The sequence below is a fragment of the Patagioenas fasciata genome, chromosome 15, assembly GCF_037038585.1.
Source record: "Patagioenas fasciata isolate bPatFas1 chromosome 15, bPatFas1.hap1, whole genome shotgun sequence".
NCBI classification, from domain to species: Eukaryota; Metazoa; Chordata; class Aves; order Columbiformes; family Columbidae; genus Patagioenas; species Patagioenas fasciata.
In genome coordinates, this window is record NC_092534.1 from 4,854,817 (window position 1) to 4,868,936 (window position 14,120).

General features: G+C 41.3%; 2 protein-coding genes across 4 annotated transcripts in view; one reads left to right on the forward strand and one right to left on the reverse strand.

Annotated features, from left to right (window-relative positions):
* Positions 1–5,892, reverse strand: part of GTF3C1 (general transcription factor IIIC subunit 1) — a 43,346-nt gene extending 37,454 nt beyond the window's left edge. For both annotated transcript variants that reach the window (XM_065850686.2, XM_065850685.2), the window contains exons 1-6: positions 5,660–5,892; positions 4,733–4,942; positions 4,387–4,563; positions 3,103–3,246; positions 2,435–2,531; positions 1,825–1,948 (exon numbers count right to left, since the gene is read on the reverse strand). In XM_065850686.2, coding sequence (XP_065706758.2) covers positions 1,825–1,948; positions 2,435–2,531; positions 3,103–3,246; positions 4,387–4,563; positions 4,733–4,942; positions 5,660–5,880 — 973 coding nt within the window. In that variant the 5' untranslated portion in view covers positions 5,881–5,892. The remainder of the gene's footprint in view (positions 1–1,824; positions 1,949–2,434; positions 2,532–3,102; positions 3,247–4,386; positions 4,564–4,732; positions 4,943–5,659) is intronic.
* A 61-nt stretch (positions 5,893–5,953) lies between these two features.
* The window catches only part of KATNIP (katanin interacting protein), a 56,089-nt gene continuing 47,922 nt past the window's right edge, over positions 5,954–14,120 (forward strand). The window contains exons 1-4 of one of the 2 annotated variants that reach the window (XM_065851106.2): positions 5,954–6,194; positions 6,772–6,848; positions 8,780–8,949; positions 13,268–13,350. In XM_065851106.2, coding sequence (XP_065707178.2) covers positions 6,787–6,848; positions 8,780–8,949; positions 13,268–13,350 — 315 coding nt within the window. In that variant the 5' untranslated portion in view covers positions 5,954–6,194; positions 6,772–6,786. The remainder of the gene's footprint in view (positions 6,195–6,771; positions 6,849–8,779; positions 8,950–13,267; positions 13,351–14,120) is intronic. The other variant, XM_065851107.2, reaches the window with a different exon arrangement.

Consider the following 14,120-nt stretch of genomic DNA (forward strand, 5'->3'; position numbering starts at 1 on the left):
CAGGTCAGGGAGGTTGTTCCTCCCACTCTGCTCTGCCCTGGTGAGGCCATATGTGGAGTTCTGGGTCCAGTTCTGGGCTCCCCAGTTTAAGAAGAACAAGGAACTACTGGAGAGAGACCATCAGAGCTATGAAGACGAAGAGGAGTCTGGAGCATCTTTCTTGTAAGGAGAGACTGAGAGAGGTGGCTCTGTTCAGCCTGGAGAAGAGAAGCTGAGAGGGGATCTCATCAATGTTTATAAATATCTCAAGGGTGGGTGTCAAGAGGATGGACCAGACTCCTTTCAGTGGTGCCCAATGATAGTGAGGGGCAATGGGCACAGACTGAAGCACAGGAGGTTCCATTTGAATACGAGGAGAAACTTCTTTACTGCGAGGGTGCCAGAGCCTGGACCAGGCTACCCATAGAGGTTGTGGAGTCTCCTTCTCTGCAGACATTCAAACCTGCCTGGATACCTTCCTGTGGAACCTCAGCTGGGTATTCCTGCTCCGGCTGGGAGACTGGACTGGGTGATCTCCAGAGGTCACTTCCAACCCCAACCAGTCTGCAATTCTTACGGGAAGCAGGTGGATGTGTATATTTCATGACAAATGAACTCATAAAATCACTCCCTTTTTTATACAGAACAACAGGAGAGATTCCTCTCTGAATCATGGTAGATCCTGTACCTACTTTTGGCCACTGTTTCATTTTGTTCATAACACAGTTTCCCTACAGAGAGATTTCTTTCCCCTAAACTTAAAAGATTTGAAGGAATTTGATGTCTTATCAAGACACTCTATCCAACTTCATGTAACCGGCATGAACTTTCATCCTCTTGAAGTTCTCACATTTTTATTGGCTCTTTCACTTGTTCCTTTATGATCAATCCTATTCACAAAGACTACATACTTTGCAATGCTCAGTTCATACCAGATTTTTTTCCCTACACTCTTTTCACTACATCTCTGAAAAACACTGTTCATCTTTTAGAATTCTTTCTTTTTAACCCTGCCTCTTAGGATTCCTTAAGCAATTACATTAATTCAATTAGTGACAGTAACCTTCCTCATACTTTCTATTATTATTTCTCGGAGTTTTTTCTCCACACGTTTTATCTGCATCTTTTTCTGAGAGCAGCTGCTTTCTTCCCGTTCTTCATGCAGTCCCGCTCTTTGTCTTTCCACTACATGTTTGAAAGCTATCAGCAGCTCTTGCAAACCTATTACCATTGAATTCAAAGGTGGTTATGCCTTAAACTATCCCTCAGTAGACTACGGCTTTTTTGAACAGCAGTTGTTGGCTGTCTTGCTTACTTATAGAATTCCAAGGTAGTGCTGTAGAAGCTTATGTTCATAATTTGGCATGAAATTTTCCAGAGAAACTTTGCATTCTGATGTCATTCAGCAAAAGTCATAATTTCAGCACAAGCCATAACTAAGACGGTCTGTTTCTTTAGCTTCTTATTTCATAATGGTCTTTTTTTGTTTTATATAACTTTAAATCTATTTCTGTCAAGTTTATTGACTTGTCTTTCAACTTCAACATGTAAAGTCAGCAGACTGCTCTTTGTCCCTCCTCTCTGTACTGGCTTGAGCAGTCACAATTCACTGAATCAGCTTACACTGATCCACAACAAACTTGCCTGCATCCATTTCTTAAAAGCCTGGAACAAATGCTTAATTCAAGTGGGCTGCAGTGCTCTAGCTTTATTAACACATTTTTCCATGTAATTGCATAGACAGATTTTCACTTACATGTCTTCTAAGTTAAGATTTGAAGCTTATAGAAAGAATGGCATGAACGTAATTACATAAAAAACAAGCAAAAATATGGTTCTAGTTACCTTTCTTTGTCTTGTAGGGTCCTCCATTGGGGTGTATATCTTGTAATGGGACAGATACCACCTTGGCTAGGCCAGCATTCATCATATATTGATAGAGACGTTTGAAAGTTCTCTCACAAACACCCTAATGCAAAAAGAAATGGCAAAAGTCACTGTAGCCCAGAAGTCTCACCTCTAGGTGTTTAGTAACAAAGACATTCATGCTGCCTGCTCTTAAAACATAGTATTTTAGAGTAGGATATCAAAGACGGATATTAAAAGCCTGCTAGTGCAGACACCAGGCAGAGCACAAGATACTTCTCGGTTGTGTTCTATCCCTTCAACTCTACTGTCCAAACAAGCAGCAGCAACCAGGAGCATCCTGCAAGTAAGAACTGCATGACGATACCTATTAACAAACATTTTCTGAAACTGTGGATCGAACAGAACTCATTCCTTGTCACAAAAAACAAGAGTAACCTGATCAAGTAGGTTAAGATCCTTCTTTTGAAGGACCCTACCCCAAAATATTGTGCAACTTTAAACACCAGGCAGTATGAATGACTGCCTTTGATACTAATCATCTAGATTCTATGAGAGTGAGAATTTGAAAGACAGTAATGATTCTCACCAATTCTTCCCTCAAATTTCCTAATGTTTCCATCTGGTTTGAACGAGCACTTAGTGCAGTTGAGAGCCTCTCCATCAGAATATCATATTTGCTCCTCCTAACCAAGAAAAGAAAATTATTTTACATGTAAGCATGCATGTAACTTTATAAACAGGAGTTGAACCTTTACAAAATGTCAGTCACTAGAGAAGTATGCTGTAGTGTTCTCAGATTGTTTTAGGAATTAGAGATTTATTTTCCTTCTGTAAACAGCACATGAGAGAATGTGTCACCAAGAGACCCCAATTGACAGAAAAGTGACTAAGCCCAGGCTGTTACTTCATTGGCAATCCACAGAAGCACAAGTTCTAATCATAAACAAAACACACCACCCAAAAAATCTACTAGAAATGTGTTCAAAGTGAGAACACTCAAAATTAACAGAATGATTAATGCTACAATAAGAGTTGGGCTCTTGTAGTCAGGTGACAGGCACTAGAATATCCTATTGCTTACAGCTCCAAGACAAGCTTTCACTGTCCAGCATCTGGGAAAGGAGTTAATAAAGACATTGAGTAGGGAAAATACCAGGACACTTTGACAGTTCTGTGACAACAGAGCAAACTTTCATCACAGTACAAAGTCAGTGTCTACCTAGGAGATCTTTAAAACATCTGAGTGGCACATACCTATCAACATGAAAGCGAGTCAGAAGTAGAAGAATAGAGTGTTGCTGTGCTCCACTTGGCAGCCTTATGACATGGGACTGCATTGTTATGAGACCATTTTTGTCCAATACTCTTCGGTGATAATGAATTTTTCCAGCATCCACTCTAAAGAAAAGATGGCAAGATATCTATAGGCATGGGAACTTCTGCAAATAAATACTAATTATCCAGTATCCCAAAACACTTTACCTAAATTACCTATGGTCTTAGCAACATACGTTAGGTTAATTTTCAAAGTGACAATCTCAAAATTAGGAAGTGCCAAAATTAAGATAATCTGTGAAACTGATTTTCATAGTTAATCCAATTAAATGGAGAGAAATACCTTTGATTTTAACGTACAGTCTCTATGCAAAATCCCAGTGCCATGGGATAGTGTGACGAGACAGCTGGACTAATATTGTATCCCCATCCCTTCTTTCTCCAGCCTCTCCTTCTAACTCCTGGCTACGCTATCATCACTGTCCCCTTTGTCATAGCTCTGGTATCCATCTCATTCCTTGGTGAGCTGGCTCAGGACACTGAACTGACAGAAGAATATCCACAAAAGTTGTCCCCTCTGCTCCCATCATCCTAGTTACCTAAAACAGCTTCTGAAGTGGCAAAAAAACAATGCCAGTAGGTTATGCAAGATACATAGGCTTCATCTCCTAAAAGCAGTAAATGCCTAACAACAGTGCTAATACTCTCCAGCACTACAACATGAAGCCAGAAGTTCTCTAAGAGGCTGCTCCCCCATCAGTGAAATATGTGCTCTAGTCTGAGAGCCGGTAACTCAGGCCCCCATGCAGGTCATACCAAAGATGTCACACAGGGCCAATGCTGAGGACGAAAGGTGGCGTCCGAGAATGTCTTCAGAACTTGAGCAGGATAAGATGCTGACTCATCAGTTTAGAAAACATAATGAAAATCATGGTTCCATCCCAAATTTGAAGAAAAAGTACTTTAGAGAAAGCAAGAATTTCCACAAACTAGAAACTCATGTATAGACCCAACAGACAATCTCTGGTTTCAGGAGAAAGTATCAGGAAATAAAATGAACTCAAGGAAGAGATCAGAAGACTTCTAGTGATACAGGCTCCAAGAACCACATGCGCCTGGTAGGGAGGATGAGGCCCTACCAAAACAGACATGAGTTTAAATGAATGCACAGCAATTCTTAAGTGGAAAGATCTTTACAAATAACCAGTGGAAACTTATTAGCTTTGATTTAATTCATATATTAACAGCAAGATATAAACTCACTTGAAAACCCCGGTGTGAAGGTCCCTCTGAAGCTCTCCTTGCCACCTAGCACGGCCTAGACGCTCCAAAATACAGTAGGAGAAGTCAGGGAGTTTTAAGTCAGGGTCCCCCTGCCAGCCTATTAAAGCTCTGTAACGCTGGTCTTGGGAAGCAACAATAACCAGTTTCTCTCCCCATCTAAGAAACAGAAGGGAAAGTAATGAATTATTATTAGTTCCATAAAAACAGAGAGTTTAATCACTTCCCCCCCACAACACTATTCTTCTTATAATCTACACAAACTGAGGACTTAATTTCAAAACTTAGGGTAAAAATATTTAATGCCATATATAAGGATCTCACTCACTTTTCAACAGCTTCTACATAGGTACAACAAGGCTGCAAATCCTTTGTCCTTATTTGATCAGTGATATCTACTCTTTCTTTAAAATACTGGCAGGAACCTTGTATGCCATCTTTGTTATCCAAAATCATGTGGACAGGATAAATATCATCTGATGGAGCAGGATGTCTTTTGGTTTCCAGTATTCCTGTTTCAAGGTCTATTTCTTCGTATCTGAAATAAAAGCAGAGGGCCAACATTTAGCCAAGCAAGCGGAATTTGGAACTGAAATATAAGATTGTCATAAACAATGCTGATACCTCCATGAAATATCTTGGAAAAAACACAACTCTGTTGAAACCTCAAAAACTGGAAAAACACAAAGAGCAGAGCTGCACTCCTTGCGTTCGATCAGACCTTATCAGCATGTAGTGTCTGAGGCAGGAGGGGAATACATTAGATCTTCAAAAGTTCAAGGATATTGAAGTGGTGGGAATAGAAGAAACCTATAGAAGAAACAGGCTGCCCAGAGAGGTTGAGGAGTCTCCTCTGAAGACATTAAACCCGCCTGGACACATTCCTAAGCGCTGTGCTCTGGTGACCCTGCTTTAGGGTGATTTCCAGAGGTCACTTCCAACCCCAGCCAGTCTGTGATTCTGGATATAAATACTAGTGTACAGAAAAGGCAAACACCAGGTCCATCCACCCTGATGAAGTGGGACACATCGATTCTCCTTGTACTCGGATGGTAAAGTCATTAGAACTGGAATGGAGCCAGGGCTCGTACACACAGGAGCTGCTGCAGCCCCCGAGCGGAGCCAGAGAACCAGCCCCGCGCTGCCCCGGACAGAGCAGCGAGCACTCCCCGAGCCCCTGCGGGAAGGGAGGGGAAGAGAAGAGCGCGGCAGCCCCGAGCGGGGCGGCCCGGCGGGTCCCCCCGAGGCTCCTCACCGGTCGTGCGGGCGGAGCGGCGGGCGCGGCCGCGGCAGGAGGTAGAAGCTGATGTCGGGCTGTGCGCTGAGCGCGGCCCAGAGGAGCTGCTGCGTATCGGGCTCCAGCGGCAGCGGGAAGGGCGGCGAGCGGGTGCCCAGGCGGTGCCACAGCGCGCTCGGGGTGGCGCCGTCCAGCCCCTCCAGGGCCACCTCGTCCAGCAGCGCCCACAGCGCCTCCATCCCCGCCGCCGCTTCCGGGAGCGGGACCGGCGCGCCGGAAGTGAGGTCGCAGCTGCGACGGTAACCAAGGAAACGCATAAACAGGGCAGCGGCCCGGCCTGTGCTCGCCGCGGTGATCACCGAGCTGCTGGTGCGGCGGGGGCTCTGCCCCGGGGTTCCTCCCGAGCCCGGTGGTGCCGGCGCTAAGCGCAGGGGCGTTGGGCCCCAGGCCCTGCTCAGCCCTTCGGGAGGGCGGTCGGTTCAGCCCCAACGCGGTGTTACCTCAGCGAGGGCGCGGGAAAGGGCCGTGTTTTAGCACAGATACTCCGTAGCCGGTAAGAGACAAAATAAGTGGTTTCTTTTTTTGGCATAGAACTAAGTTAAATGTTTTGGTGATAAGTGTAAGCCTGTGAGTGTGTAAGAGAACAGCCTACCACAACTTGCAGCAACAACTCTGGGATATGTGGTGGGAATTGCTAGGAAAGTTCGTATTTCCTGCAAGGCAAGAAAGGTAAAGTCTTCAGTTAAACATTTAAATGGATACAGCCTCTGCAGTGAATAACTTTTAGAATTAACTGACGGCATCAACAGTAACAATTCAGGAAAATAATCTAACAGGATTGACTTGCTTGTCAGTTCCTGGATTATAAACTCATTGTAGCATATTCCTTCCATTTTTATAATTTGTAGGCTCTTTGGTCAATTGTGAAGGGTTCTGAAAAATAAGCACAACAGGTAAAGTTTCCCCTGTTCTTCAGGAACTTTGTTTACTGCACTGAGAGTTGTGTGCTTTGTTGAAGGAGGAGCTCTTTTCAGTTTATACCTTTCTTGCCTACTGAGGGTGCAAAACCAGTGATACTCTGTAGGAAATCATTGCTATACTTCAGTGTGACAATTATATTCTCATTTCAGCTTTATATTGAGGACATGGTGACTGACTTTGATGAAAAACATGACGAATACTTAATATCCCTTCAGCAGAGAAACCGGTAAGATACAGAATTGTCCCCACCATTGAGAATGCAATATCTGTTGTGTACACTCTAATACCTAATATCAGCAGTTGTGAGTAGTAGTTTAGAAACTTGAGTTTTAAACTTATGATGCAAAGTCTGACTTACTGTGTCTTAAAGCATTCAGGTGATTCTCTTTTCTTCCCTTTGTTTGCTAAATACATCAAAGTTATTATTTCTAGAGGACACTGCAATATTTCTTTGGCATACTTTTAAATGTAGATATTTATTAATAAGATATTGTTTCCACGGCTTACAGGGAAGTTTATTTTTTTTTTATAGAGCAAGAGGTTGTAGAGCAAGAAGTAACTGGCAGCTTACACTGTGTGAGGATGTTATTATGAGGCAAGATTTCTACATTGTCAGAAATACAGAAAATTGCATGCAAAAGTTGCTAAAGTTAAATGTGCAAAGGCAGGTTCTGCTAAGGTGAGAGATAAGAACACCTAGATTGCTTTTGCAAACTTCAGTATCTTTCAGACAACTTTAAAACAGTTCTTTTAATCTTTGTTCCTATGAACCTTCCTATCTTTGTACCCTAGACAGATGAATTTCATAGGTCAATTCAGAAGGGTCTACAGAACTTTCTTGTCAGATTCCCTCCTTTACTAGAAGCTGTAAGACTTTTGCTCAAATTCTATAACAAATTGAATGGTTTGGTGAAAAGACAAAAAAAACCAAAACAAAACAGAAAAACTACAAAAGCCACAATTATGTTAGAAGAACAGCCAGTTTTTATGAACATGGGTTTTTTTCTTATGTAGTCTCCTAAATCGGTTTTAAGAAAGGATCAAAACAAATTATTTAATGATTGAAACAACTTGTGTCCTTATTACCAGAGCTCTAATTCTGCATTTTGGTGGAAACAAATGCTGCTGAATTACAACACGATAAGCAGGTGGCAGCTGCACCAGGCAGAACAAGAACACCGGCTGTGTTCCTCTCTGGGTTGCAACTGGCAGCTTTGGGTGGTGGGGGCTGCAGTGTAACCTGTGGTGGGGCAGGTCAGGTCCTGCTGGATCCAAAACCAACAGAGACAGTCCATCATGTGCCAAAACATCACCAGTCTGAGGAGCTGGGGTGGATTTAAGAGAGTGGTGGCTGCCGGGAGTGTGGTTCTCCTGGCGATGGGGCTGCCAGGGACACAACTGGGGGGACACTCTTGGAACGAGGTGACTCGTGTCACAACAGATACACCCCTGGGGGACTTTGGCCTGTGGATTGTCCCACCCTGGAGTCAGAGGGAAGCCGAAACAGCACAGAGGGGCAGGTGGAAATTGTTACCCATGTGGCCTCAACGTCCTGGCCTGCATGTCTCCTCACCAAAGGAATTAGGATGGGCTGAGTATAACCCATGGCGAAAGGAGGGAAGACGAGACTTGGAAGAGGGAAGGTGTGTGTTTTACTGAAATTGAGCCTGGGGAAGGGTATTTTGTTAATGTTATTTTAACCAGACTTTAAGTTTCTGGTGTCTCTAACTGCACTATGGATTGGGGGTTTTCCACCTCAAGTTTCAAATCACAAATAATATTTTTCTGTGTAATTTTTTTTTCTTGAAAAGAGCTCAACCAGTTTTTTCAATTCTAAGTAAAGCTCTTACAAAGTATCAAGAAGAAATCTTAAATATACTAAGTACCAACTGGAAAAAAGATTGTGAAATGAGAAACAACACAGGAAAGAGTCTCAGAAGGGAGAAGCTCAGTGAAGCTTTACATGTCACAGCATGCAGGTACTCATACAAGCATTACAGAACAGGAACAGGTCCTGGAAGCTCCATTTTGAAATTGCTGTTTGAACTATGAACATATTTTTCCGCTTTATGGCATTGTGTGGTTTTGTGTTTATTGCTAATCTGACCATCTGTATATGCACTGTGTAAAGATGAATTATTATGCTTTCTACACCAGGCTACTGAGATGCTTAAAAAGAAAGGATCCCATACAAATCAAACTGGAGCAGTTAGAACAAGGATTTTCTCTGTATCTGAATGGAGCTAATTCAGAGCTGAGAAATTACCGCAGAAGAATCAGCTCACATGGCTATATTAAAAATGAGACAAAGACCAACAGGACAAATGGTGAGTTACATGAGAGTTTTACAGAGATTGCCGTCTAGAACTATTTTAAACGTTTACTCATCAGAGCTGTAATTCAATTGGTAAGGTCAGACTGATAAAGAGACAACAGCATTTTAACTTGGTGGAATGAAATTCCAGGGGACTCTTTAACCAGAGCACTTAAGCTGATTCTATGTAAGGAACAGTCTCTGCAACACTATTGATTTCTCAGTTGATCCTTCTCTAATTCCAAAGTTTAATTTCCTCACCTCTCCATTTGTCAAACACTTATAACTAAAACTAGAAGATTATAGATGTATATAAATTTCTGGTGTAAAACAGTTGCATGCATTTGTCTGATACATAACACCATTCATAGGCTTTAAGATCTGATGGACTCCAATGTTATCTGATCTGGTTATCGAAGCCCGGTGTCCTGTAGACAAATGACATTTGATGACATAGACTATAATCAAATTATATCCAGTAATAGATGCATTAAGCTTATAAATTATGTTTAAGCTATAATAGTTGTCCTAAAAATATAGCTAATCTTTATTTAAATATTTGAAGTAAAGGAAACCTACCGTTTTCTGCCAGTGATTAGCTGTCTTTATTTAAAAATGTGTGGTTTATGTCTAATTTAATTCTGTCAGGCACAGAGAGCAATGTAGTGACAGGAATAATTTTGCATGTATGAAGTTATAAAGTGTGAGCTCACTGGCCTTCTAATCTGTTTAGCATAATGAAAATCAAGTTGATTTTGCTAAATCTCTGTGTAAGGCAGTTTACCAACCTTAGTCTGTTATCCTCACACTTGCTACCGCCTCTCTTAGAGTGGATCTTTTTAATCTGTTGCTGTGTAGATGGTGTCTGCTTAAGCTTTTCTTAAAAATGAAGATGAAATGTTTAAAAAATTGCATAATAATTTATTATGATTGAAGGTTTATTAATGTCAACAATACCAGAAATTAACTTTTCTTTCAGTATCTGTTCTAACCATGACTAACTTTGATCTCTTGTTTTTTTCCCCTCTGTTTTCCTGCTACACTGTGTACATACTATTTGTTTTCAAGTTTGTGTTCAGGCTTATCTATATAATTTCTTGCAGATTATAGGGGATGGTGATGGGTAATCAGATAGTCACCTGGTTTTACTGTTCTATATGAAAGTAAAAACTTGCATGTAAAGATGCAAAAAGTTCATGTTCTTCAAAACTGGAAAAAAGAAGGAAATTGTGTGCTCTGCCATACTGGGATGGTACACCTTTAGGTAGCTAAAGAGGGTATAAAACAACCTCTGACTTATTGCTCCAAAAATTGCGCAGGGATATTGTGGCAGCAGCTGTAACAGAACTGTGTCAAGAGACATTTCCTCTTGAAGATCTGCTCTGCAGCTGCCATCTCTAAGCTTAATCAAAGCTGTTTGTTTTATGGCCGCTTAATCCCATTTGATGCAGTTAATGTAGAATACTTCAGCTTGTCTTTGGAACTTTAAAAACTTCAGTGTCAGTCTCTGTTCCCTTCCTCTACTCCACCAGCTTAGAGACAGTAGCATTATCTCTTCTGCAGAAGCGAATTCAGTGTTTTGTTGTTTCTTAGCTATGCAATGTTGTTATTTTAAACATCTAGTTGCAGTGAAAGATATCAACTAAATCATCATCCTGTCATTTTTATTCTGTTTGATTTTACCACTAGAGTCTAGAGTGGGAGTCATTAGTGATCTGTATAAACTCCTTGCCTGGGGGTAGTACCTGAGCAATTTTGTGGTCTGTTTCATTTCCAGGCATTTCAGGGACTGAATATGATTTTACTTACAGAAATGATTTCTAGCTGAGACACAGTGCAGAATTTTCTTCCCTATTGATCTCCCCTGAGAGTTATTGCATCATGTTTATTTCTAAAGCATCCATCTATAGGATTAGTCTTCAGTGAAAAATTAGGAATGTGTGATACTTAATACAGAATGGGCACAAATCCCTCTTTGAGGTTCCTGAAAGTGTCATCATAAATCTGTTTTCCTGGGCTGTTTTCTTTGTCTGTGTTCCCTAGGAGTAATTAATGATAATCGTGATTGATAAACTTTTTATGCTTGGGCTTGGTAAATGAATTAAAGTAAATGGGCTTATAAGGTAGTGAAGCTTGTCTCTAGGTATACTGTAATTTCTTTGGGTGTAGAACCCAAACGTAGTTTCACAACTACGTATGTACTTCCAGTGAATGTCCGTGTGGTCATGAAGAGTAGCATGGGATCACCTTTGATTATGACTAATATTTTGATGATGTACTACACAGTTCTTAGCTACTAGAACAGGCACTGTCAGCTCAAGTCCCCAAGGCAATGACACCCGTGGGCCTATTTTGTGTGCCGAAGCAGGTAGTGGTTGGTATTTGCATTCCGTCCGTCCCGTGAGAAGGACATTTTTTGTTCCCAAGTAATGTTTGTAGCACAGATGACTAGCTCAGCTGTATCACCTTCTGCCTGGAATTTGAATTAATTTTTTTTTTTTTTCCTGGTTTAGAGAGACCTGGTCATGTGAATTCATCACAAAATATTCAAACAATTCTGAGAACCAAACACTCAGCAGTGGGAGCATGAGTCCTACTCTACCCCCATACATGAGTGGCCTTCTGACAGTGGCTTAGAAGAGATGGATTGCTTAGAAAGTGGAAGTGAAAGATGCTTCAAGTTGTGTCCCACAGCAGTGAGTGAACCAGACCACACTTCTAGCCTTGTAATCTCAGGACAGTTCACCCTCAGTGCCAGAAGAGCCCCATAGCAATCAGCACCACTGCTAATGACTGCAAAGTATTTCTGGAGTTAGGTAGGAATAGTGTAATGGAGCAGCAGGAGCTCCAGCTGGAAGGGCTGTTTTTCTTCCTTGGAGCAGTCCATTCCTTTTCCCTTCTGTTCTTAGTCCTGTTTCAGGCCTAAGAGAAGCAGTAGGACAACCTCTTGTTATTCTTGCTCTGTAATTTTATGTTTACTGTAAGTTGATGTAAGCATTCCCTGTTTCCCCCAAGAATGGTCCTACCCTGTGCCTGTTCTCTCCTACCTACTTGTACCAGCGTTTGTGCAATCTCATGGTCGACCAAATTGCACAAGTGACTACAGTTAGAAGTAATTTTTTTTTATGTTTTTCCTCAGTTAAAACTTGCCCATATAAATTCTCTGAACATGCAAAGGTGTGTGTAGCTTTGTCCAACCTAAAAGAGAAAAAGTGGTATTGAGAGTTGTAATGAGCAACCTGATCTAATTTTCAAGTAAGTCCTGCTTTGAATGGAAAGTTGGACTAGGTGACCTCCAGAGGTTCCTTCCAAACTAAATCTTTCTGTGATTCTATGACCTTTGTAGGACGACTGCTTCTTTTATAGTTAGTGCCAGTTTCTGCTGGCTTAGGGTGACCACTAAATTATGGCTTGAAGAAAAAAGGTTTTGCATCAGCTATTTTTTTTCACTGAGAAGAAATGGAAGCTGTAAATCTGTCTTGGACATAGGAAATGAGATGCCTTTATTTAGGATGCTATTGAGAGTGTTGGTGATGTTCATGTTCCCTTGAGGATGCTGATGTGACCTGCAGGTTGTCTGTCTCTTTGTCTCAATGGAAGCATCTTCTCAAAAATCCATGGTTCCACTAGAAGTTGGGACCATTTCCAGCATAGAGACCTTTAATTCTGTTTGACTATACAAAGAATTTTTGCAGAAATTCTGAAACCAACTCTTCCTTGCCTTGGAAGTGAAGGAAAATTATTGTCCTTCATTTACGACTTGTATATGAAGAGTTATTCTCTGCACAGTGTGTTAAATACCTAATACATTCTATTTAATCTGTCAGTGACTTATGTTTCCTGAGTTTGAGAATAAATACACACAATTTCTTTGTAAACTCAGCACATCCTGTTGTTCACTGGGGCTCTGTCTATCAGAGTCTGCCTTAGTAGTCTGGATTCTGGGCTCAGTCGGCTTCTTAAGCTTGCTGTCTACCCAGCTGGGGGTTAGAGTGATTTGTGCCCCTCTTCTAGAACATATTGCTATACTTTCATATCAATGAATATGGGGCTTTGCTTACTGCGAAGTTAATGTATCTTTAAACAATTTATTCTGTTGAATACACATGATGATTACTGTCCCTGAAGAGGTTCAAAACTCCTGCTACAGATAGACACCTAGCCAGTGCGCAAAGTGGAACGCCTTTTCAGTGTTGATACCAGTCACATGTCAAAGACTTGCTTTTCTGCCCTCATCTGGGGAAAAAGAAAAAAGATGAACTAAGGTGTATTGTCAAATACTATATTTGTGTTTTCTACCTTCTAATTCTTGTCTCTGCGTTCTGAAAAAGCAGCCCAGCTAGAACAGGGTGAGTTGCAAGAATGCAGCACACAGATGGCACCAAGCAAAATGAAACGCAGAGGTTGGTTTCAGGTAAGGAACAGTTTGCAGAATGCATCTTTGAAATAATTCTTAGATTGTAAGTAATTTTGGGGGAAATTGATTGCAACTAGTAGATAGTGAGCAGCTGGGATTCTCGTAGAATCTGAGTCTTAGTTTGGTCTGGATACGGAGTGGTACCTTGAAATGATACCGTGACCAGTTTTGTGTGTACTTTGAAGACCAAAGAGGCAAATCTCATTGAAAGAGTCTGGTTTCAGTCACATCCATCACAGAAACTTGATGTGATTGGCTCACTCTGTCCTCCAGCAAAATAGCTGTTGCTTGACATCTCTGATAACAAGCCTACAGAGCTTATCTGGTGCAAGAACAGAGTATCTCATTTTGGAGATACATCCCTCCTGTCGCTGCTGTTCTCTACCCTGCAGTAGTATTAAGGGACACAGAGGTGTAATTTGCATAGCTTGACGTATAATTTGTGACAGATTCTTGTAAAACAGAAGAGAAGAAACATGTGTATAGATAATAAAAATACCCTGCCTATAAGAAATTTAGGGCCATTAGCTACATAGTTCTTGGTTCATTGAAGAAACCTCAATGATCTCTTTCTTTTGGTGTGAAGAAGGATCTGACTTAACCTCTGAAGCAGTATGACTTCATTGACAGAACAAATGTGAATTCTGAACAACTGAGACATGTCACCCAAATAATTACCTTAATTGATTAGCAATTGCCCTGGCTCGTTGTCCAGTCTGTGCTTGAGTGAATGGGGATCAGCGGTCTGTGTCACTGCAGATCAAGTG